This window comes from Staurois parvus, unplaced genomic scaffold (genome assembly GCF_062004578.1).
Source record: "Staurois parvus isolate SC_StPar_1 unplaced genomic scaffold, SC_StPar_1.0 ptg000657l, whole genome shotgun sequence".
Lineage (NCBI taxonomy): Eukaryota > Metazoa > Chordata > Amphibia > Anura > Ranidae > Staurois > Staurois parvus.
The window spans coordinates 6,432,014-6,456,008 of record NW_028318453.1 but is presented as its reverse complement, the minus strand read 5'-3'; the positions used below and the strand labels follow the sequence as shown (position 1 = coordinate 6,456,008).

General features: G+C 39.5%; 1 protein-coding gene across 5 annotated transcripts in view; it reads left to right on the top strand.

Annotated features, from left to right (window-relative positions):
- The window catches only part of SYNE1 (spectrin repeat containing nuclear envelope protein 1), a 662,466-nt gene that overhangs the window by 219,614 nt on the left and 418,857 nt on the right, over nt 1-23,995 (top strand). For all 5 annotated transcript variants that reach the window (XM_089694288.1, XM_089694287.1, XM_089694289.1 and 2 more), the window contains exons 10-13: nt 3,355-3,462; nt 3,873-4,010; nt 6,328-6,492; nt 18,797-18,909. In XM_089694288.1, coding sequence (XP_089550414.1) covers nt 3,355-3,462; nt 3,873-4,010; nt 6,328-6,492; nt 18,797-18,909 — 524 coding nt within the window. The remainder of the gene's footprint in view (nt 1-3,354; nt 3,463-3,872; nt 4,011-6,327; nt 6,493-18,796; nt 18,910-23,995) is intronic.

The window sequence follows — 23,995 nt, the reverse complement described above, 5'->3', positions numbered from 1 at the left end:
GATCATGATTTCATGTTTTAGCTGTCTTCACTTGTATCTAAGAAAATGTAAGGGTTACCATATGGTCACTCAGTCTGAGCAAATGGTATCCACCCGCCAGCAGCATGAAACAGATGGCAGTGACCATGCAAAAGCAAGGTGTAACTATCCAGCCTGCCTAGATAAACTAATCACCTTCTGATGGCAGCTTTTTCAACAGAAATACATGCTAATATGTTGTACGTTCAAATACATGTGTACTTTAGGAAGGAGGAATCCATTTTCGCAATGCCCAATATTTGAAATGCATCAAATATGGTGGCTAACATTAATGAGAACCTAAGTGTTACATTAGTATTTTTAATCGTTCTGTAGGAGGTTTTGAACGATAGTCTCCAGTCCTTTTTTAGTTAGCAGAAGATGTTGCTAGGCAACTTTGGCCACCATATGAGAGGAAAATTACCCTATCCATGCTGCAAGCATTTGATTTTTTATATTTTGCTAGAGATAACATACATTGCTCAGTGATGTGTGAACTTGGTGCTATATTTCAAATTTCAGTGTTTTTGGTTTGATTATATTATTGAATTACATTTATTATTATAATATTTTTTATGATTATTTATTAAATTATAATTTATGATTTCGTGTTTCAAGTTTTATCATATCCGGAATGTTTACTAGACTCTTCTTTGGACAGATTTCAGTGAGTTATTCCTAAGAATTACAGGCCTACAATATAAAATGCCAAATTTCCATGCAAAATAATGGTACCGCTTTCAGCACTAAAAATCTGAAATAATTATACCGCCAGGGAGATTAATTGCCACTGGGTGTTTGATTTTTTGCACTATAAACAAAAAAAAAGAGCAAAAAATTTGAAAAAAAGTTTTTCTTTGATTCTATTATAAAATTTTTCAAGCAGGTAATTTTTCTCCTTCACTGATGTGCGTTGATAAGGCTGCACTGATAGGCAGCACTGATGGGCACTGATAGGCAGCACTTATGGGCACTGATGAGGTGACACGGATAGGCAGCACTCATGGGCATTGATAAGGAGGCACTGATGATGCTGCACTGATATGCAGCAATGCTGGGCACTAATAGGTGACACTGACGGGTGGCGCTGAATGATGGCACTGACTGACAGCACTGACTGGCGGTACTGATGGGCACTGATGGGTGCAACTGCTGGGCAGCGCTGATGGGTGACATTAATGGGGGGCACTGATATGTGGCACTGCTGGGCACTGATGGGTGGCACTGCTGGGCACAGGAGGACACTGGTGAATGGCACTGGTGAGTGGCACTGCTGGGCGGCACTGAAGGGCATTGATGATCAGGACTGATCTGCTCTGTGACAGCTGCCGGTTATGGGCAGTACTTTCCTCATGCTGTGACAGCGTGAGGAAAGTGCTGCCAATAACCGGCAACTGTATTTACTCTGGGATCTGCTGTATCATTGGACACAGCTGATCACGTGGTTAAACGGCCGCTGTGATTGGCCTTTTACCTCATAATTTGATCAGCTGTGTCCGTAGGACACAGCGATCATGGAGATCACCGAGTGCATGCCGCTAGTGGTGCGTGGGAGGGCGCGCTCTGGGAGGACATCATATGACGCTCTCCCAGAACTGGACAACCACGCTGTAGCCGTCATTCGGCTATAGTGCGTTAAAGATGTGGTTAAAGGGTAACTCCACTTTCGTGGGAAAAAATAGCAAATACTGTAATAAAAAAATAATGTAGTGTATACAATTGCGACACAAGTCATATTGCAATTGAATGTTATTAAAAATCACCTTTCCTTTTCAATCTGCAGTACTGTAATTTTTATGTAAAATTCAATGCAATATGGCTACCTGGAGGTGTTGTGTACACAGATGATGTACAGAACACCCACTGAAAATGTAATTTCCTGCTTGAGTGATTGGCTTACTGATTTTCCCAGAAGTCTGCACTAAGATACACGTCAGATTTTTTGCATCCCCTGCTACAAAAGTGGAGTTACTCTTTAACAAAAAAACTCTTTTCATGTAAAAAGTAGGGGTCACTCATTACAAAAATGGAATACAGTTATCTTGTGTAAATTAAATAAAATAATTTAAATTCTGCTCAAATCTTCTACTACTACTACTAAAAAAATGAGAATTAGCCCTTGCTGTTATGTAGTGGAACAAGATGGCAGTTGTGCAGAGAAAGATGATAGAAATTTAAATAGTAAATAGGGGCTAACAATGAGTCAACAATATCGCGGTTGGCGATATGAGAAGTGGCTGGATGTAGTTTTCTTTCATTTCTTTTAATTGGAAACCATTGGGACAAGTGGAGGGTGGCTGTATAGTAAATGTTATTTTGTATCTGACCCTGACGGACACCTTGAAACCCTGACACCCATCCATGGACCACTTAGGGGTCCATGGACCAAATGTTAAGAGCCTCTGCACCACAGGTACAATTTTGCACAGTGCACTGTAGAAACAATTTGGCAGGGATTACTAAGGGACTATGGTAAATAACTTATTCCAAGTCAGTACAGAAATAAAAGCCTAGTTTAGGGGAAATTATTTTTTTAATTCAAAAGTTTTCATTTTGTTTTTCAGTAGCAGAACAGCTGACCCTTCCTGCGATCCACTGTTATAATTCAAAGATCAACAGAGACTGCTCATTTTACAAAACTACTGTTATAAACATTACAAATATTTTCAGACTGCTTGCATGTAACATATGCTCATATGTTGTAAAAGACTGTCTGAGACTGTTTACATGTAACATAAATCTGTCATAGGCTGCTTGCATGTTAAAGTCGAACTTCACCCATAACAATCTGACCACAATTAATATTCTTTATCAAAAGAACATACATTCCACATTAAAAACCATGATACTAAAATTACTGTGTTCTGTAAATTGCCTGCTTAGGTTCCTATAGTAAGCTGCTTGCTCTGGGGGCACTAGGCAGGAGGGAGGGGCCAGGAGCTCCAAGAAGAGGATCGGGGCTGCTCTGTGCAAAACAACTGCACGGTGCAGGTAAGTATGACACAGTTGTTATTAAAAAATGCTTTAATACCACTTTAGGTACATTTGGTCGACATTCATCAAGTCATCAAAAGTATTGATGAGAATTTTTGTAAAAATGTTTGTACAAATGTTCTTTAATAAATCTACCAGTTTGTGGCCAGCTTTAGTCATTTTTAACAAGATGTCCCAGTAGACGTCTAGATTTAACTTACTGTAGTTGAAGGTCGTATTAGTGTTTTAGCTCAGGTTTACCATCAACCCTGGGGCCAACCATTGGAGCCCACCAAAGGATACAATCTAAATCTTCTTTATGACAATACTCCTCTGAGGATATCTGTGATATGTTTTTGGCAGAAGGAAGAAAGACTGATGCTTCGAGACTTAAAAGTTTGGATCGAACAGTTTGAACGAGACATCATCAGAGCGCAAACAGTTGAAAGCAGCTTACAAGACAAATATCAGGTATAACAATATGCCTCCATTATCTTGAGCTAAACTGAAACTGCCACTGCATATGTCTGCATTCTGTGAGTTAAAATAAGCACTGAACTGAAATAGTTAAAGGTTAACCTTTGTCATGTTTTATTGCTGTGTGGTGAGATTTTTCTCCACTTCCTGGGCAGCAGAGGGGACACCTACAGTTATAATCTTTTCTTTTATATCGGGAAGAGTTAGAACCTCTGCCAGGTTTGTATTGCTGTTTCTGTCCACTTTATGAATTTGGAGTTCCATTTTTAAGTAGTAATGAGGTGTTCCAGGTGTTCAGCAAATGCACACATTTGGTTTAGTAATGAATATTGCTCTTTTTCTTAGGCTTTTTTTTTATTGTGTTTGTTCCCTAAATGCACACTATCATTTTTTTGTTCCTGTAGACATTTAAACAATATAGAGTCCAGTATGAAATGAAAAGAAAGCAAGTTGAAAGTGTTTTTCATCCATTGAGCAAAGATGGAAAATTATCACTTGATCAGACAATGCTGAAACAAGCATGGGATAAAGTTTCCGCAAGGGTATGTTACTTTCTGTAATCTATATGTATCAGGTTATTGATGAACTTGTTGACTTGGTCTTGCATTTTACCTTTTATCTATATTTCTACTTGATTATGATATTCAGCTATACAAGAAAGAGACTGAATTTGGCCATCTGAAAAGCATGTTGCTAAATTGGATATAATGAGCTCTCTTGGCATTTATGTAGTAAGCAGCCAGCAAAATGAAAATAACATATACATGGCAACTAATCCTGGTGAAGGACTATACCCAGACTCACTCTACAGTGCTCCATTTTTACCATCTTCCCAACACTACAGTTTTACATTCTTAAAGTGACACGTTGCAAGGAAGTATGGGGGCCACCATTTATGGCCTAATGAAGAAAATGCTGCTTGCCTGGCTGTGATCGACCTAACGCTCATCTCCTGGAAATGGAGAAATGCTTCGCAGGTCCTCTGCTCCCACATCAGCTGGTGCTCTTCTCTACTCCCCTATGCTCTGGCAGTGATCTGTTCTCATGTCGATTGCAGGGTTATGGGCTCTACTATAGACTTGATGATAACAGACAACCTGCAACTGCTAGAGCTTGGGGGGGGGGGGGGCTGTGGGAGCCAGTTTAACAGCCTGGAGGGAGCCGGCTGGAGAGGAGGATCGTGTAAATAAAACTGCTTTTTGCAACCCCCTAAACCTAAACCAGCATTTAATCCTTGCAGTGCAGGGGCAGCAAACTTGAGTAAAATAGGATTGTAGAACATGTTTTCTCGCATGATAACATACATTTTGCTTAGTAAATGGGAGGGGTGAAATAAGTTGCATTATACTATATCCATGGGATAAAGGAAAGTTGGTACTTGCACAAATGACACATGACTACCAGCAAAAGTCATGCTACCTCCCAGGACCACCAGAACTGAGGCCCGTCTAAGCGCTTCTCAAGACCACTTAAGTTGTGTACAGAAAAGCACTTCCCAGGACAGAGCTCCAAGCAGCAAACCTGCAGTGTCAGTGTCCCCAGCACTAATGGAACTGGATTAGACTCCTCTTCAAGTGTTTGAATCAGACTTCCAAAATTCATGTCAATCAGGATGTGACATTTAGTCAACACCAAGAGTACCGATGGAAACTAACTGAACTGTAGTATCTAACACAGGAGGAAGATCCTTTTCTTGCACATCCTTCCTTCCAAGAATCCTCTTTAAATACCCCATTGTATAAATGTTTCATTCACCCTCTCCTCTGTCTTGTGTCCCCACAAGATGAGATCCCATTGTACTCTCTGCGCCTGTCCTCTCCACCATCAGCTTCTGTGATGGTGATTTTATTGAAATATAAGAAACTACAGTAACATTGAAAAAATACTCTGTCAAAATGAAGGCATGTGATTGAAAAGTTTGTCTAAAACTGGCCATACATCGCTAGATTTTTCTTGTTCAGTCCCATTGAGGAATCTCCCTTGTGAGCTATTGTATTAAGACCCGCACCTGTCTGAATACCGGAACAGTGACTACACCTGAGAGGATGCAGTCACTGTTAAAAAAATCATCCAGATCAGTGGAAATTTTGACTTTTGTAGAGCTGGGTGGTGCTGACAAAGCCACATGTGGCTCAAATTTCAGGCAATTCATCAGAAATCAGACAAAATATGAGCCTCTTCTCTTTCCGGGTAACATAGCACCCATCTCTTCCAGCATGGTAAACTCTGTTAATTGCTCTCACCTGAAAAGCAATGGACTGAGTGGCCCAGGGATTGTGGGATATATAGTTTCTTCAAAGGAAGTGTCAGTTCTTAGGTTACTGATGAAGATCATGCATTAACTTGTGCAGTGCCATGCAGCATTCCTTATGTTTCAAACAAACACATTTTTGATATTGGAATGTGGTGGGGCACACAGCACAACAAATGACAGCGTGAAACTACATGATCAATGCACATCTTGTTTAGGTGCAGGTAGGTGTTTAAAATTTTACAATAGTTATACAACTTATGTGTCAGAAAAAAAACAGTATTCTTTTTGCTGTTTTGGGTAAAAATGTGTTGTTGTCAAATCCAGTATAGTTTATTATACTAAAATAATGCCTTACAACGATGCCTAACCTATTTGGAAAGCATTCATTTTCAATCTCCTGAGTTGGCCAATATCATTTCTGCTTTAATTAATGGTGAACTATGCTGGGCTAAGGCCTAGTATATGTAGTAGGTCAGTACAGTGGTCAGAAAGATTTTGTTTTTTGACTTATTACTCAAGATCTATATTTCATATATTGGATTTGCATAAATACCGTGAACCTTTTGATAGTATTAAGAATAATATGTCATGTGACTTTATTTCAGATTCTTGATTGGCATGTACAACTTGATAAATCCCTACCTGCTCCTTTGGGAACTATTGGCTCCTGGTTATATCGAGCAGAGGTTGCACTCAGGGAAGAAATTATCATTCAGCAATCTCATGATGAAACAGCAAATATCGTACACAGAAAACTAGAGCAACTCAAGGTAAATAACACAAATAATTAATTTCAGCACTAGTTGCACAAATAATAAAAACAAAAATGCTTGCAATAGTAGTTATTGGAATCAGATGGGTTATGTCTTATCCTAAACCTCCTTTACCATCCATAGGCCATTAAAAACTAGATGCCTGGACCAATTTAGCAGTGTCATTACACACAGTAACTTGACAATAACTCTACAACTATAACATTATGACAAATTTGCCTGCCTAAATAGTTTTTCTTTTTTAAGGACATACTATATAGGTATTTAAAGTGATTATTGCAAGAGAGAAGTATGGGGGTAGACATAGCTGGCCTAGTTATGAAATGCAAGTTGCCAGACTTGAAGTGTTACTAAACCCACAACAGTAAAATCAGTCTGTGTATACAGTAAAGCATTATTGTTATACTCACCGTGGAACCTAAGGGTTTAATCCTCCACATTGTGTAAAAAGGATGTTTGATGCTGTCTTCTCTGATCCTCCCATTTTTCTACTGTCCCCAGTCCATCTGCTGATAGTACAGAGCCCTAGGAGTCACTCTGTACATGCTCTGTTTAGTGTGTATTGCTAGAGAGTTTTTTTTTCTTTGGGAGGGTGCATGTGATCAGCACAGGGCCAATCAGCACTGTCTAGACAGAGAGTCAGGGGTTATGCAGCCTCATAAGACAGAGCAGAATGAAAACTCCTCCTGCAAGCTTTAACCAGTGCTCGGTCGGAAACTGATAGAATTCACAAGACTGCTATATACTGCTAATGAGAAAAGGTATTTAGCAGTTTATATTTACTAAAATAATTGCAATTCCATGTTCTACATACTGTGGGAGATCAAATACAGTGAATACAGGGTGCTGGGTTTAGTAACACTGTACGTACTTTTGAGTTCGAGACCCAGAACAAAAATGATGTAACTTGTTAGAATTCATTGGGATTGATTTACTAAACGGCACATAGGCTGTTCATGTTGCAAGGTTGGTTGCTCTTTGAAAAGGAAAGTTTAGTGAATGAGATGAAGCTCTGCTGCCCTCCATCATCCAATCTTATGCAAGAAAAAATGCTGTTTTGTTTTATGTTCTTTCCAAGCTTGTAGGTATTCTTTGCAAAGTTAAATTTTACTACATTCACTAAGTTCTTGAGCAAATTCCTTTGCCTGTTTGGCAAATGAACAGCCTGTTTGGCTTTAGTAAATCAGTCCCATTATCTCTAAATTTGTTTGGGGTTACAGACTCAGACAGCATTAACAACTAAGCATCAGGTTCCACTGTTCTCTCATGGCAAAATAATATTTAACAGTGGTACTAAATGCTCAGCATAATTTACCTTAATGCATTCTCTGTATTAGGGCAAAAAACACCCTGGTACATTTCCACAGCCCCCATCCCTAAACACTTACCTGTGACCTGTTGTCAACCACTGATCCACACCACGTTCCTTATCTGGAAGCAGGTACTGAGGGCAGGGGAGCCATCAGCTCCTTCTGCTGTCAAATTGTTGACAGGAGGAGAGAGTTGGGGCGTAGCTTTCTGGGCACTGTGTGTGTTTATGAATGGGGGTGTGCACACAAGAGTGTCTTCTAAGCAGGAGACACCCACAAACAGGCAGGGGGGCTGGCGGCTTAGGAACCAGCCCAAAGACAAAATAAAAGAAACTGTTAAAGAAAAATATTCATTTACATTAGGCTAGGATCTCCTCTTTAAAAAAGGGTTTGATTTTTTTATAGCTTTAATTATTTGTTTCAGGCTTGTCTACGATATCTAGAAATGCATTATTTTCATTTTTCAGCTTATAATAAAAAAGAAAAGAAAATTTGTTAGCACTGTACCAAATTAAAAACAATTTTCCATACTGTAGTGCACAATGAGAGTTGTCAGTTGCAACTGTTGCTTTGTCTGTCTGTGCACAGTAAGTTCATAAAGACACAATTAGAGATGAGCGAATTATTCAAAAATTCGATTCGGCTGATTCGCCGAATTTGCGGGAGAAATTCGATTCGATGCGAATTTATTCGATTCGATGCGAATTTATTCGCCGCAAATTTAACTTATTTAAAGGGTTTCTAGGCTTCAGAGAGCCTTTATATTAGTGCAGAACACTGTACCTTTAATTTAAATGCCCTTGGAGCCTGCTGGGGAAGAGAAATAATACTGTCAGTTAGTATGACATGCAGATGAGTGCCGTCGATCTTAGAATCACCGCACACTTCACTCATTTGGGCAGTCACGGGGCACGACGAAGAAGAAGAAGAAGAAGAATGAAAAGAAGAATGAAAAGAAGAAGAATGAAAAGAAGAAGAAGAAGAATGAAAAGAAGAATGAAAAGAAGAAGAAGAAAAATGAAAAGAAGAAGAATGAAAAGAAGAATGAGAAGAAGAATGAAAAGAAGAAGAAGAAGAATGAAAAGAAGAATGAAAAGAAGAAGAAGAAGAATGAAAAGAAGAATGAAAAGAAGAATGAGAAGAATGAAAAGAAGAATGAAAAGAAGAAGAAGAAGAATGAAAAGAAGAAGAAGAAGAATGAAAAGAAGAATGAAAAGAAGAAGAAGAAGAATGAAAAGAAGAAGAATGAAAAGAAGAATGAAAAGAAGAAGAAGAAGAATGAAAAGAAGAAGAAGAAGAATGAAAAGAAGAAGAAGAATGAAAAGAAGAAGAAGAAGAATGAAAAGAAGAAGAATGAAAAGAAGAAGAAGAAGAAGAATGAAAAGAAGAAGAAGAAGAATGAAAAGAAGAAGAAGAAGAAGAAGAATGAAAAGAAGAAGAAGAATGAAAAGAAGAATGAAAAGAAGAATGAAAAGAAGAAGAAGAAGAAGAATGAAAAGAAGAATGAAAAGAAGAAGAAGAAGAAGAATGAAAAGAAGAAGAAGAAGAAGAAGAAGAAGAAGAAGAATGAAAAGAAGAATGAAAAGAAGAAGAAGAAGAATGAAAAGAAGAAGAATGAAAAGAAGAATGAAAAGAAGAAGAAGAAGAATGAAAAGAAGAAGAAGAATGAAAAGAAGAATGAAAAGAAGAAGAAGAAGAATGAAAAGAAGAAGAAGAATGAAAAGAAGAAGAAGAAGAATGAAAAGAAGAAGAATGAAAAGAAGAAGAATGAAAAGAAGAATGAAAAGAAGAAGAAGAAGAATGAAAAGAAGAAGAAGAAGAATGAAAAGAAGAATGAAAAGAAGAAGAAGAAGAATGAAAAGAAGAATGAAAAGAAGAAGAAGAAGAATGAAAAGAAGAATGAAAAGAAGAAGAAGAAGAATGAAAAGAAGAAGAATGAAAAGAAGAATGAAAAGAAGAAGAAGAAGAATGAAAAGAAGAAGAAGAATGAAAAGAAGAAGTATTCCAGTACAGCAAAAAGTGTATCTGCAGAGAGCTCCGCTATTTCTGACAGTTCTCTGACAGTTCCTTCACATTTACAGCGGTTGAAACATTGTATCTATTTATTTCCGAATAAAAACATCTGTATCCTAAATGGAAACAAATAGATACAATGTTTCAACCGCTGTAAATGAACTGTCAGAACTGTCAGAAATAGCGGAGCTCTCTGCAGTGACACTTTTGCCGGCTGATCGGGAAAAATTCGATTTGTGCACCCGAAGTTGGCTAAAATTCGGATTCGATGCGAATCGAATTTTTCCCGATATTCGAAACGAATTCCACTTCGCCTGGTTTGATTCGCTCATCTCTAGACACAATGACATCTACAACTGACAGGTTTGTTTCTAAACAATGTAAACAATGATCACATGATCAAGAACCACGCTGTTTGGTTTTAAGTCCCTACTGTGAGACCTGCATATCATAGTTCTCAGATGAAAGGTAGATTACCATTCTCTCAGTGTGGGAAATTGTGCTTGAGAACATCCATCTGCAGATTGGTGGTATGGAGGGAATAAAGGAAATGTATAGAACATTTTCACTGTATACATATTTTGAGTTTTCTTTGCAATGTGTGCATTTAAATATTTTTTATAATGATTTCACATTTCTGTGCTCTTTCATAGCTATCATATTGTATTAAATATAATTATTTTGAGGTTAGAGGGGGTTTTGGTGGTTCAGTGTAATTAATTTGCCTGTCTCTTAGCTGCTGCAGCAAAAATACATTTGTAGTATAGGGTGTACATTGTTTGAATGAGTTGTTCAATTCAGAGATTTTCATTGAGAGATGGAGCATTAATTCACATTGCTATAGAATAATTCACTTTATTTGTGTAGCAATGCAAGGCAGGAAGTCTACATATACAATTAACAAATATGGCCTCCCCATGCACATACAGTGGGACAAAAAAGTATTTAGTCAGCCACCAATTGCGCAAGTTCTCCCACTTAAAAAGATGAGAGAGGCTTATAATTGGCATCATAGGTAGACCTCAACTATGAGAGACAAAATGAGAAAAAAAATCCAGACAATCACATTGGCTGATTTGGAAAGAATTTATTTGCAAATTATGGTGGAAAATAAGTATTTGGTCACCTACAAACAAGCAAGATTTCTGGCTCTCACAGACCTGTACCTTCTTCTTTAAGAGGCTCCTCTGTCCTGCACTCATTACCTGTATCAGTGGCACCTGTTTGAACTTGTTATCAGTATACATGACACCTGTCCACAACCTCAAACAGTCACACTCCAAACTCCACTATGGTGAAGACCAAAGAGCTGTCGAAGGACACCAGAAACAAAATTGTAGACCTGTACCAGGCTGGGAAGACTGAATCTGCAATAGGCAAGCAGCTTGGTGTGAACAAATCAACTGTGGGAGCAATAATTAGAAAATGGAAGACATACAAGACCACTGATAATCTCCCTCGATCTGGGGCTCCACGCAAGATCTCACCCCGTGGGGTCAAAATGATTACAATGGTGAGCAAAAATCCCAGGACCACACGGGGGACCTAGTGAATGACCTGCAGAGAGCTGGGACCAACGTAACAAAGGCTACCATCAGTAACACACTACGCCACCAGGGACTCAGATCCTGCAGTGCCAGACTTGTCCCCCTGCTTAAGCCAGTACATGTCCGGGCCCGTCTGAAGTTTGCTAGAGAGCATTTGGATGATCCAGAAGAGGATTGGGAGAATGTCATATGGTCAGATGAAACCAAAATAGAACTGTTTGGTAGAAACACAACTCATCATGTTTGGAGGAGAGAGAATGCTAAGTTGCATCCAAATAACACCATGCCTACTGTGAAGCATGGGGGTGGCAACATCATGCTTTGTGACTGTTTCTCCGCAAAGAGACCAGGACGACTGATCCATGTACAGGACAGAATGAATGGGGCCATGTATTGTGAGATTTTGAGTGCAAACCCCCTTCCATTAGCAAGGCATTGAAGATGAAACGTGGCTGGGTCTTCCAACATGACAATGATCCCAAACATACTGCCCGGGCAATGAAGGAGTGGCTTCGTAAGAAGCATTTCAAAGTCCTGGAGTGGCTTAGCCAGTCTCCAGATCTCAGCCCCATAGAAAACCTTTGGAGGGAGTTGAAAGTCCGTGTTGCCCAGCGACAGCCCCAAAACATCACTGCTCTAGAGGAGATCTGCATGGAGGAATGGGCCAACATACCAGCCACAGTGTGTGCCAACCTTGTGAAGACTTACAGGAAACGTTTGACCTCTGTCATTGCCAACAAAGGATATATAACAAAGTATTGAGATGAACTTTTGATATTGACCAAATGCTTATTTTCCACCATAATTTGCAAATAAATTCTTTCCAAATCAGCCAATGTGTTTGTCTGGATTTTTTTTCTCATTTTGTCTCTCATAGTTGAGGTCTACCTATGATGCCAATTACAGGCCTCTCTCATCTTTTTAAGTGGGAGAACGTGCACAATTGGTGGCTGACTAAATACTTTTTTGCCCCACTGTATATAATTGCAAATTTTAAATGGCACTCTTTTTTTCTCTTTTAGTAATTACCACACATTCATGAGATTATTCACATCAAGCTGATCTATTTTACCTATTTACCTAAAAAACATTTTGAAGCAAATGCATTCCTGTATTATTGTTGCTCATGGCATTATATAATTTAATGTCATAATACTAACACATTGGATCAAAGAAATACTGTTACTTTGACAGTAAGATAATTATTTCTAAAGTTGTTAGACTTTCCTACAAAAATTTCAACTGGATCAAACTGAGTGATATAAGCAGAACCATCCGCTTGAACTCCTACCTTGGGTGTCATATAGAAACTGTTGTCGATCATGAAGTGAAGAAGTAGCTACCTGTTGTACAAGTAAATCTATTCTGAGGTTAGCTGTCAAGCTAATTGATTGCATGATGTGTCATACAGTAAAATATTCAGAAAAAGCAGAAATGCCCACCCTACAGTAAATCCATAAAGGCTCTGCATGTATCTAAAACATTAAAGTGGAACTTCACCCAAAAGGGAAAGTTCCATTTGTTTGTATCCTCCCCCTCAACTGCCACATTTGACACTTTTTGGGGGGGAGGGTGGAGTGGGTACCTGACTTTGGCAGGTACCCGCTACCACTTCCAGTCAGATGTGCCGCAGCTATCCGAGCTAGAAGTTTGCCCTCACCCTCCAGAAGACTGTGGGACCATTCACAAAGCTCAGTGCACTTTGCACATGCGCAGTAGGAAACCAGCTGTAAAGTCGCAAGGCTTCACTGTTAGATTTCCATACCTAAGATGCCGACCCCTGCATCTGAAGCCGATTTAAGAACTGGCTCTGGTGAGGACATCACTGGAAAAATGACTTAATTGTTTGGGGGGAGCCTGGAGCTACACTTTACACTGAACTACAGGTGCAAAACCTTTCATTAAAATATATTCCTTTATAAACCCAGATATTACCAGATAAAAGTAGTGGCAACATCATCACTGGGCTGCACACAATCCTTGCACAGAACAGAGCTGTGGGAAGGACCAAGCAGATGCACCCACCACAGGCTACCTCCCAGGAAACTACAGTAGGAGGGCATCACCCTGCACAAGGAGAGAGAACAACAATGACTGGTCTTTATTACAGAAAGCTTCTGCTCAGTGGATAGCTGAACATATAACATTTTTTACAGCCGGTGATCAGCAAAGTGATCTGCATGGCTGTACACTCACCTAGTTACTTTTACTGAAGTGCCAAAGGCCAGTTGCTATATTATGGCAATTAAGTGTACTACAACAATGGTAAACCCAATGTTACCAATGCAAACAGGGTTAAAGGTATAATTATTAGCTAGTCCAAAAAAATAAATAAATAAAGGTCCTAGTGGGTACACAATGCATACAGTCCCAACAGTGAGTGGGTGTATGCTCTTCTGACAAAAAAAATAAAAAAAATTGTCAATATTAGCTGGCAATGATTGGGACCCTTCTGTAAGGTGGTGCATGTGAAGCTGTCCCTTTAAGATGGAGCAATGATTGGCTGGTGGGCTGCTAAGTAAATGGCAGTCTCTATAGGTATGTACTGTGTGCGGCAAGGGATTCAGCTAGTTAGTTATGCTAAAAACTTCTAATTCACAACAGGTCTGGTTGGCCGTCTGCTGTCCAAAAGTCTCAGTCCTCATGATTAGGTCCTCACTGATCAGGTCCTCACTGATGCAGGCACACATAGCAATGGGTCTCCCTAGCTCTGGTCCCAAGACACAGTGACTCTCTGTGACTCAGTCTGTTGCTCTAGTCCTCATCGGTTCTTTCCTTTGGCTCTAAGGACACAGAATGGATACCCAGCTCCGGTCCTCGCACACCAGGCTCTGCTGTATAGACATGCACAGAAACAGGTTCCCACACAGTCCTGCTCTCTTCTCCATGTGCAGGGAATCCTAGGTAATAAAGTCCACAGCACATTTGTCTCCATTTCCTTGCATTGTGCAGTGCCTGTTTAAGGACTATATATGGCATGATCCTTATTGTCTGTTCTATCATCCAGTCTCCTCCTTACAGACTTTCCACTGCTGCAGCCAGCAGGGAAGTGAAAGGAGAGAAGGGAGAGAGGCCGACTGAACACACACAGCTCAGCGCTCTCCTCAGGCAACAACACAGTGGTGGGGGGAGGGGGGAGCGGGCAGAGGATACGCACACAGAGTCGGTGAGCACCTGGCTACATATGTAATCATTCATTGCACCACACATGCGAGGTACCACAGCAAACATCAAAGTTTTAGCAATCATATTATAGCCATTATTTGCAATTAACTTGACAGTGATAGCCTGCAAAGACTTTTAAAGCATCACCTATGAAAAGTTTTAGGTATCGTAGTTTGCATCCATTTTACAGGCATGCACAGTTTTGAGTCATGACATATTTGGTATGTACTTACTCCACACCAGGGGCGGACTAACCATTTGGAAATTCGGGCACTGCCCGAGGGCCCGGGGTCAGTAGGGGGCCCCATGAGATGCCCCTGGTACCTTTTTCATAGGCTTTTTTGAGTTTGGGCAAGGACACAGGGGCCCCATGATCCCCTATTGCCCGGGGGCCCCATGAGTTGTCAGTCCGCCCTTGCTCCACACATTATCATCTTTTATATTGTGCTTGTGTGCACTAAAATTCATTTAGTGTTTTTTCTCCAGAAAATTTAGCTTGATAAACAGCTGCGCAAATATTGAGTGACATAAAAAATTATAACAGCCACCATTTTATTTTCTATGGTCTCTGCTTTTAGAAAATATATAATGTTTTTTGGGGGTTCTAAGGAATTTTCCAGCAAAAAATGCTGTTTTTAACGTTTTTGTGAAAAATTTAAAAAACTGCTCCAGATGCAAAGTGGCTAAAGTAAGGAAACACACAACTCTAGTGTTTATGCACTTCCTGCCCTTAGGATGTCCATGGACGTCCTGGGTTGGAGTGGTTATAGTGGGATGATGCCTGCAGCTACAGACATCATCCCAGTATTAAAATTTACAGCAGCTGATTCTCTTTTATGCAGAAGTGATTTGAGTGGCTAAACAGTTCTACATCACTTCTGCAGACAGCGTAAGTGGGTCCCCCCTCCTGCCACCTATCCTGAGCTCAACTGACCGATCACAGAGCCCCGACTGCTCTAGCCGACGGCGGCAACATTACACGAGAGTGGAACTGACATTGTTCCTCCCTCTCTGTAACCCCGGAAACCGGAAGCGACGAGATTTCATCACTTCTGATTTTCGGCTTTTTCTTTACTGGCCAGGAAAGCAGACAGTGTGTTTCTGATTGGCTGCATTAGAGCCCAGAGGAGAGATTTGGGGTCTAATAGACCCCAGATCTCTCCATAAAGAGGACCTGTCCCACCCCATGTGAAAGCAATAGTTGATTAAAAAAAATTAAGAGGCATTAAAAAAAAAAAGTTTCAAATAAAATAATTTTTTTTTTTAAAAATTAGGTATTATATTGTGTTTATGTGCAATAGAATTTATTAAAGCGTATTTTTTCCAAAAAACTGCTGCGCAAATACCGTGTGACATAAACAATTGCAACACCCACCATTTAATTCTCTAGGGCCTCTGCAAAAAAAAAAAATATATATATATTTATATATGTATATATACAGTGGGGATCGAAAGTTTGGGCACCCCAGCTAAAAATTTGTATTAATGTGCATAAAGAAGCCAAGGAAAGATGGAAAAATCTCCAAAAGGCATCAAATTACAGATTAGACATTCTTATAATATGTCAACAAAAGTTAGATTTTATTTCCATCATTTACACTTTCAAAATAACAGAAAACAAAAAAATGGCGTCTGCAAAAGTTTGGGCACCCTGCAGAATTTATAGCATGCACTGCCCCCTTTGCAAAGCTGAGACCTGCCAGTGTCATGGATTGTTCTCAATCATCGTCTGGGAAGACCAGGTTATGTCAATCTCAAAGGTTTTAAATGCCCAGACTCATCTGACCTTGCCCCAACAATCAGCACCATGGGTTCTTCTAAGCAGTTGTCTAGAAAACTGAAACTGAAAATAGTTGACGCTCACAATGCTGGAGAAGGCTATAAGAAGATAGCAAAGCGTTTTCAGATGTCAATATCCTCTGTTCGGAATGTATTTAAGAAATGGCAGTCATCAGGAACAGTGGAAGTTAAAGCAAGTATGGAAGACCAAGAAAAATATCAGACAGAACAGCTTGCAGGATTGTGAGAAAAACAATTCAAAACCCACGTTTGACTGCACGATCCCTCCAGAAAGATCTGGCAGACACTGGAGTTGTGGTACACTATTCCACTATAAAGAGATACTTGTACAAATATGGTCTTCATGGAAGAGTCATCAGAAGAAAACCTCTTCTACGTCCTCACCACAAAAATCATCGTTTGAACTTTGCAAATGAACATATAGACAAGCCTGATGCATTTTGGAAACAAGTTCTGTGGACCGATGAGGTTAAAATTGAACTTTTTGGCCAGAATGAGCAAAGGTACGTTTGGAGAAGAAGGGGCACAGAATTTAATGAACAGAACCTCTGTCCAACTGTTAAGCATGGGGTTGGATCAATCATGCTTTGGGGTTGTGTTGCAGCCAGTGGCACAGGGAACATCTCACGAGTAGAAGGAAAAATGGATTCAATAAAATTTCAGCAAATTTTGGATGGTAACTTGATGCCATCTGTGAAAAAGCTGAAGTTAAAGAGAGGATGGCTTCTACAAATGGATAATGATCCTAAACACACCTTGAAATCCACGGGGGATTACATCAAGAGGCGTAAACTGAAGGTTTTGCCATGGCCTTCACAATCTCCTGACCTCAACATAATTGAAAATCTATGGATAGACCTTAAAAGAGCAGTGCGTGACAGACAGCCCAGAAATCTCAAAGAACTGGAAGACTTTTGTAAGGAAGAATGGGCAAAGATACCTCAAACAAGAATTGATAGACTCTTGGCTGGCTACAAAAAGCGTTTACAAGCTGTGATACTTGCCAAAGGGGGCAGTACAAGATATTAACTCTGCAGGGTGCCCAAACTTTTGCAGATGCCATTTTTTTGTTTTCTGTTATTTTGAAAGTGTAGATGATGGAAATAAAATCTAACTTTTGTTGACATATTATAAGAATGTCTTATCTGTAATTTGATGCCTTTGGGAGATTTTTCCATCTTTCCTTGGCTTCTTTATGCACATTAATACAAATTTTTAGCTGGGGTGCCCAAACTTTCGATCCCCACTGTATATATAAATGTTTGGGAGTTCTAAGTAATTTTCTAAGAAAAAAATGTTGATTTGTACATGTAGGTGAGGAGTGTCAGAATTAGCCTGGGCAGGAAGTGGTAAACAAGATTTGCTCATCCTAGTGCTCCACTTTAAGGCTGGTTTCACACAATTGCTTTGCAGTTAGTAAAGGTGGCCTGAAAGACTAAGGTGTCCCTTTTTGAACCAGCAGTAATAGATCTCTGCTCAGTTCTCTGGCATTGTCAGGAAAACACTGTTCTCCTGTGAATGCCGTTTATGAAGCATATGTAGATCAGTTCTCCAAATGAAGGGAGAACGGTCTACAAACGCTGGAAAACGACTGATTTTACTATAATCTCTTTATGGTAAAAAATCAGTTTACTAAGCAGAGGTAAATTATCTCTGCTTAGTTTGCAGTCCCTCCGATTCTCCAGCTCTGGGCTGGAGAATCTGGAGGGAGAACACAGATCTCCAGTGAAGGGCTGAACATGTTCTCCTGGGTGTCATAAACTGTGAATGACCAGAGAATAGCTGCGATTCAGAGGATCACAGCTATTCTCTGGTGTCATAAACTGACACCCAAATAACAATATTACTGACTACACAAGTGCATTCACCTGGAACTGTGAAAACATGACGTTTCTGGGGGACTGCAATCTGGAAACTGTATTGATGACTATTTCATACAGCAGTCATGCAGCTTTTCCAAACTGTGCCATCATCCTGTATATCTGATCAAAATGAAATTTGCTGAGCCTGCTAGTGATCAGTGGCATTAATTATCCACTCAGATCCTTAGACTGCATCCCCTTAATGGGGATTAGTATTTCTAGAAGCTATGAAACATAAAACATTTTTTTATCCTAAAACTCTTCTGACAGTCTAAATCCAATCAATAGATGAGATCTGGACTCCAGGGGCAGTGCCAGTTGTACGAGTCTTCAGATGCCAGGATTCTAATCAGGTACACTTCTTTAGCACACACACTGAAAGGCTTTCAAAGGATCTGTTGAAAGCATTTATTAATACTGGCTTTCATGAAGGGATAAAATTGCATACCACTGTGACAGATAAAATTTCCCGGTGCACAAATACTGAACAGTGACTCATCTCTGCAGCCTGCCTGTTTTTTATTTTTCATTTTCATGATTATACTGCCAAAACGTTTTCTGTGTTTCGCTTACTATATGCATTTTTTTTCATCCCTACAATTAGGACATACTGAAGAATCTGGATGGTTATAAAAAGGCTTTCCAGGAGATCCACCGTTCACGGTCTGTAAACGGAGTCCCAGTCCCAATAGAGCAATTGGAAGACATGGCAGAAAGGTAAAAGGAGAATTTTAGACATTAATTGTCAGTGATTGCTGAGAAATTGCTGCAGCCTTTTGAAATGGAGAGGGGCAGATTTGTGTTAGGATTGTGATAGAATAATCACATATGCGTTGCTATTACTAAATTAATGATAGCCTATTTAAGGGGAAAGAGAATATTTACGTTGGGAATGACTTATTTAGAAGTTGTTGATGATGTTAAAAATGCTTCATACTACAGAGGTATATTGTTCCTTGAAATCTAACTGCAATACAGGTTTGTTGCCTTGGAGATCAGCATTAATGTGTGATAGTATTTAGATTTTAAAGAGCACACGCTTCTTTCAGTATAAAATTACACGACTATTATTTATGGGACTTTTAAAGACTACAGCAGTTAGATTAGTAGATTTTAGATATAGATACACATATTTAAATGGGTAATTCCACCCCAAACTATTTTAAGTATTTTAGGATAAATGAGCCAGCATCTTATCTCTCATGTAGATTCTAGCTGTCAAATTTCCACAGTAGTTTGCTTGTCTGTTCTCTTCTGCAAGGATGTAAGAAGAATGTCACTCCCTCACAGCAGGATTCACAGATGATTAGATTATTCCACAGCCATAGGGAACTTAAATGAAACAGTGAGCTCAATTGAGTGGAATAAATATTTAAGGAACTGCAGGATACCTACTAATGACCACATCTGCTTCATTTCAAAAAAATATTAGAGCACCTTTATAATTCACTATATGTATATTAACAATTACAATGTAGAACATTTTATATCAGAGGAAGGGTCAATAAAACATTTAACTGGGGGATGCAGCTGGAAAATTATATAAGGAAGTTTCTTTTATTAACTGGATAACAGCTGGGACCTCAACTTATTCAAATCCTTAAACAAACTGATGGCTGCAGGAGTTACCTAGAACTTGGGTTTCTTGCACTAAAGTCTGGAGTGATATAACAAGCCAGCATGTGACTCGCCTTGCCAATGTAACTTTGAAGTATCAGTTGTTACTGCCGTTGGTCTTAAAGTGGTATTTAACCTATAAACAACATTTTAATATATTGAAGTGTGCACATTCTTACAAGGTTTTAACAGACCAAGTTGTCCACAAAAAGTGTCAGTTAGAGGGTTGATACAAACCATTTAACACTGACAGGGGTGCTTACAATGGTTAGCCTTTATTTATTTTTTTATTTTTGTAAAACCTTTATCCCGAAAGGAAAAAATACTGTTGTTGTAACTGCTTAAAAAATGTTAGCTGAGTTCAGCTTTACTTTGTTAGTCAAGTCCATCTAAATCTAAATCCGCATCGATACTACCCTTCTGCAAGATTTACAATGCTGCTGCCTAAAGGTGTCTCTGTTGCTCATCCAGTGGAATGGAGACACCCTTGGGCAGGGAGTGTGTTACTGGCCAGATCACCAGGTGAATATAAAGAAAAAAAAGCCTAAAAAAAAAAAATGAATGCTGCTACAACATTTAAAGAGGAACTTCACTCTCTCAATGAACATTGAGTATTTTTAATCCTTTTGCTGCTAGCAACAGTAAATATATTTAAAATAAACAAAGTGCAGCGCTTTATAACAGGTAAAAAAAGTTCGACCTCAAAAGTTCGACCAAGAATCGATCTATAGACACACATAAATGTTCATAGGATCAAAAATAGGCAATATGTGAATACAGCTGGAAATCTGGTCCGGGAAATGGCAAGAATGCGCACTCACCGACCGCACATAGGAAATGCGCCTTTATGTATATCCAATCAAAACGAGTGTAGATATCCCACAGAGAGAGATGTCCTCAGACGATCTGCTGGTTAATGGATCAATCACGGCACACGTTCCTTCCGGGTACAGGTATTCCTCCTCTGGATGATATGTAGCTGTGTCTGCCGACCCAAGGGCAGTAGGAGACTTGAAGCCAAGAAGAGTGGAGATTGCTAGGCTGAGCTGACACAGAGTGCTGCAATCTCCACTCTTCTTGGCTTCAAGTCTCCTACTGCCCTTGGGTCGGCAGACACAGCTACATATCATCCAGAGGAGGAATACCTGTACCTGGAAGGAACGTGTGCCGTGATTGATCCATTAACCAGCAGATCGTTTGAGGACATCTCTCTCTGTGGGATATCTACACTCGTTTTGATTGGATATACATAAAGGCGCATTTCCTCTGTGCGGTCGGTGAGTGCGCATTCTTGCCATTTCCCGGACCAGATTTCCAGCTGTATTCACATATTGCCTATTTTTGATCCTATGAACATTTATGTGTGTCTATAGATCGATTCTTGGTCGAACTTTTGAGGTCGAACGTTTTTTACCTGTTATAAAGCGCTGCACTTTGTTTATTTTATTTATACCGACGGTGGTTGTGATCATCTTCAGTGCTATTAGCTGCTTACTTGATTATTCTATTAGTAGCGCTCACTTTATTGCATATTATTAGTAAATATATTTACTTGTTTTAAACTTTTTTTTACATTTATTCAGTTACTTCCTGGTTTCCATGTCTTGGCAAAGGATGTCATACATCCCAGGAGTCTTCAGGAGGAGATGAGGAGTTTTCTGAGCTAAGCACCCCCTCCCATCTGCATGCATAAGCTAAGGACAGATGGATTCCAGGAAGTAAATGTTACGTGAATCATCTTCCCTTACTCAAGATGGCCGCAGCCAGAAATGCTAGGGTGGTATTTTTAAACATGATTTCTCAGCAAAAGAAAGCATGGAGACATGGATAGATGGGTGAATGACTGTTTTTGATTTGTGGCAGTTTAGCTCTGCTTTAATGATTGGTAAGCTATAACATATTAAACGTTTGTTTTGGGTTTATGGTCCATGCACACTGGCCTAAAAAATGCTGCTTGTAGAGGAGTTTAGCGTTTTGCCTGTAGAAGCAGCTCAATGTTATCTTATGTGTCCATTCACATTAGGTCGTTTAGAGGAATTTTTTTAAGCTCAGCATTTACACTTTTGAGAACAGTTTTCTAGCAGAACAAAATGCTAAATGCACCTAAATGCTAGAAAAACTGCTCAAAATTAGTGTTTTTCTCCCAAGGGCACTGGCATTTTTTTAATCCAGTGTGCATGGACCCTCAATCTTGCTATCAACCTCCTGCACAGTAGACTGGGAGAGGGAGGAACAGTGCTAAGAACAAGTCAGGCTCTGTTCTATGCAAATGAGTTGACAGGAAACGTTTTAAAAGAAGGAGAGAGTAGAGTGAGTAAAGTTGATTACTTATCACTGTGTTGATGCACCTTCATTGTCCAGTCATGAGAGACGAGGTGCTGATATCCTGGACAGGTACTTTAAAGTATATGCTATTTCTAATGATATTCTCTTATTTGCTCCTTGGTCTGTTAAATATACCATTGAAAGCATTTTGTTATAACTGTTCAGGAAAAAATAATTACAGAAATTCGATGAGCTATGAACTACGAACTTGAAATGCTCTCTGCCTCTGAAGATTATCAGTTAGCATTGTTCCCAGTTCTCCCTGTGGAATTTCCCCTATGTTTTGGAGGTGAGGAGAGGGGAGGAAGTTTGTAGTCCCAACACACTATCTGTCCTAGATTGACAACACTCTTACTCAATTACAATGAAGGAGTGTAGTCAATGTAGGATAGAAATTGTGTTTCTAATAGGATCACCAGGAAAAAGCATGAAAAAAATGAATGCAGCCACATGGGCCAATGGCTGGTAAGCAGCAATTTTTAAAATGTATGTTTTTGGGTTTAGATATACTTTAAAGCCGAACTCTAGATATAATATTATTGTTTATTTGCATTCAGCTTGGACCAATCAAAGTGTCCATACCTCATACCAGAGTGATTGCTGTGGAAGCAGCAAATTGCTGTAGTAGTCACGGCTACTAAGTATCAAATCCAACCTACCAAACTACCTTGAACCAGTGCAGGGGTTTCAGCAACAAAATCAAGTGTTTAAAAAGTGTCACCCTCCCCCCTCACTCCTAACTGTTGACAGAGTTTGCCCTCTCCATGCCACACATTCCTGCTTCACTGCCTAAAAAGAGTGCTTTGAGAGAGGATGTGAGCAGGCAAGCTTCAAGACAACCAAGAAGTGCTGAAAATTTGCATGCCAAAATGGTCCCTTTTTCGGCCTTAACAGTTGATCTTATTTTATTACAGAGTTGCATTAATGATTTTAAAGTATAATACATCTTCCATGTGTTCTGCCACTTTGGCACTAGAATCCAAATAAGCAATCATGACAAAGGTCAGGGCAACATACACATTGACTAAAGTAACAATTGACTTTACTGTGGAGTGATTATTTTTACTTCAGCACAGCTGCTATCTACATTTCAGTCATCAAAGAATTAATTAATCTCTATGGTGAACACAGTTATCAGAATGAATTAAAAGATCACTAACCGCTTCGGACATCATTTGACACTGCATGCTCAACTGTAAGAGCATCTATTAAATCGGTAGTAAACCGGCCACATAAAATCCTGAATAATGGGCCACCAGCAGTATTAGGCCATAATGTACTAGTATGCACCACATGTTAGTACATTATGACAAACATACCTATACATGGAGCCCTCCAGCGCTGCACTGTCATGGCTCCCCAGCACCTCCATCTTCCAGGTCCAGGAGCCCTTGGCTGGACTATAGTGAGTTTCTGCAAAACACAAAAAGCACTAAAAACTGCATAGGTGTGAACTAGGCCTTAGAGTAAACCAATCAAATTACTTGTTATGGATATTGACATTGCATGCTCAACTTTAGGAGCATCTATTAAATCAGTAGTAAACCGGCTACAAAAAAATCATAAATAATGGGCCCTCAGCAGTGTTAGCTCATAATGTGCTAGTATGCACCACATGCTAGTACATTATGACAGACATGGAGCCCTCCAGCTCTATCTTCTAGGTCCAGGAGCCCTTGGCTGGATTATAGTGAGTTTCTGAAAAACCCGGAAAGCGCTAAAAACCGCATAGGTGTAACCAGGCCTTAGTGTAAACCAGTCAAATTACTTGTTATGGGTATTGTCAGTGTTTCTATATTGTGTTTATACTTTGTAAATATTGATTGTCTTAGTTTTTAATGTAATTTTTTAGGTTGTCAGT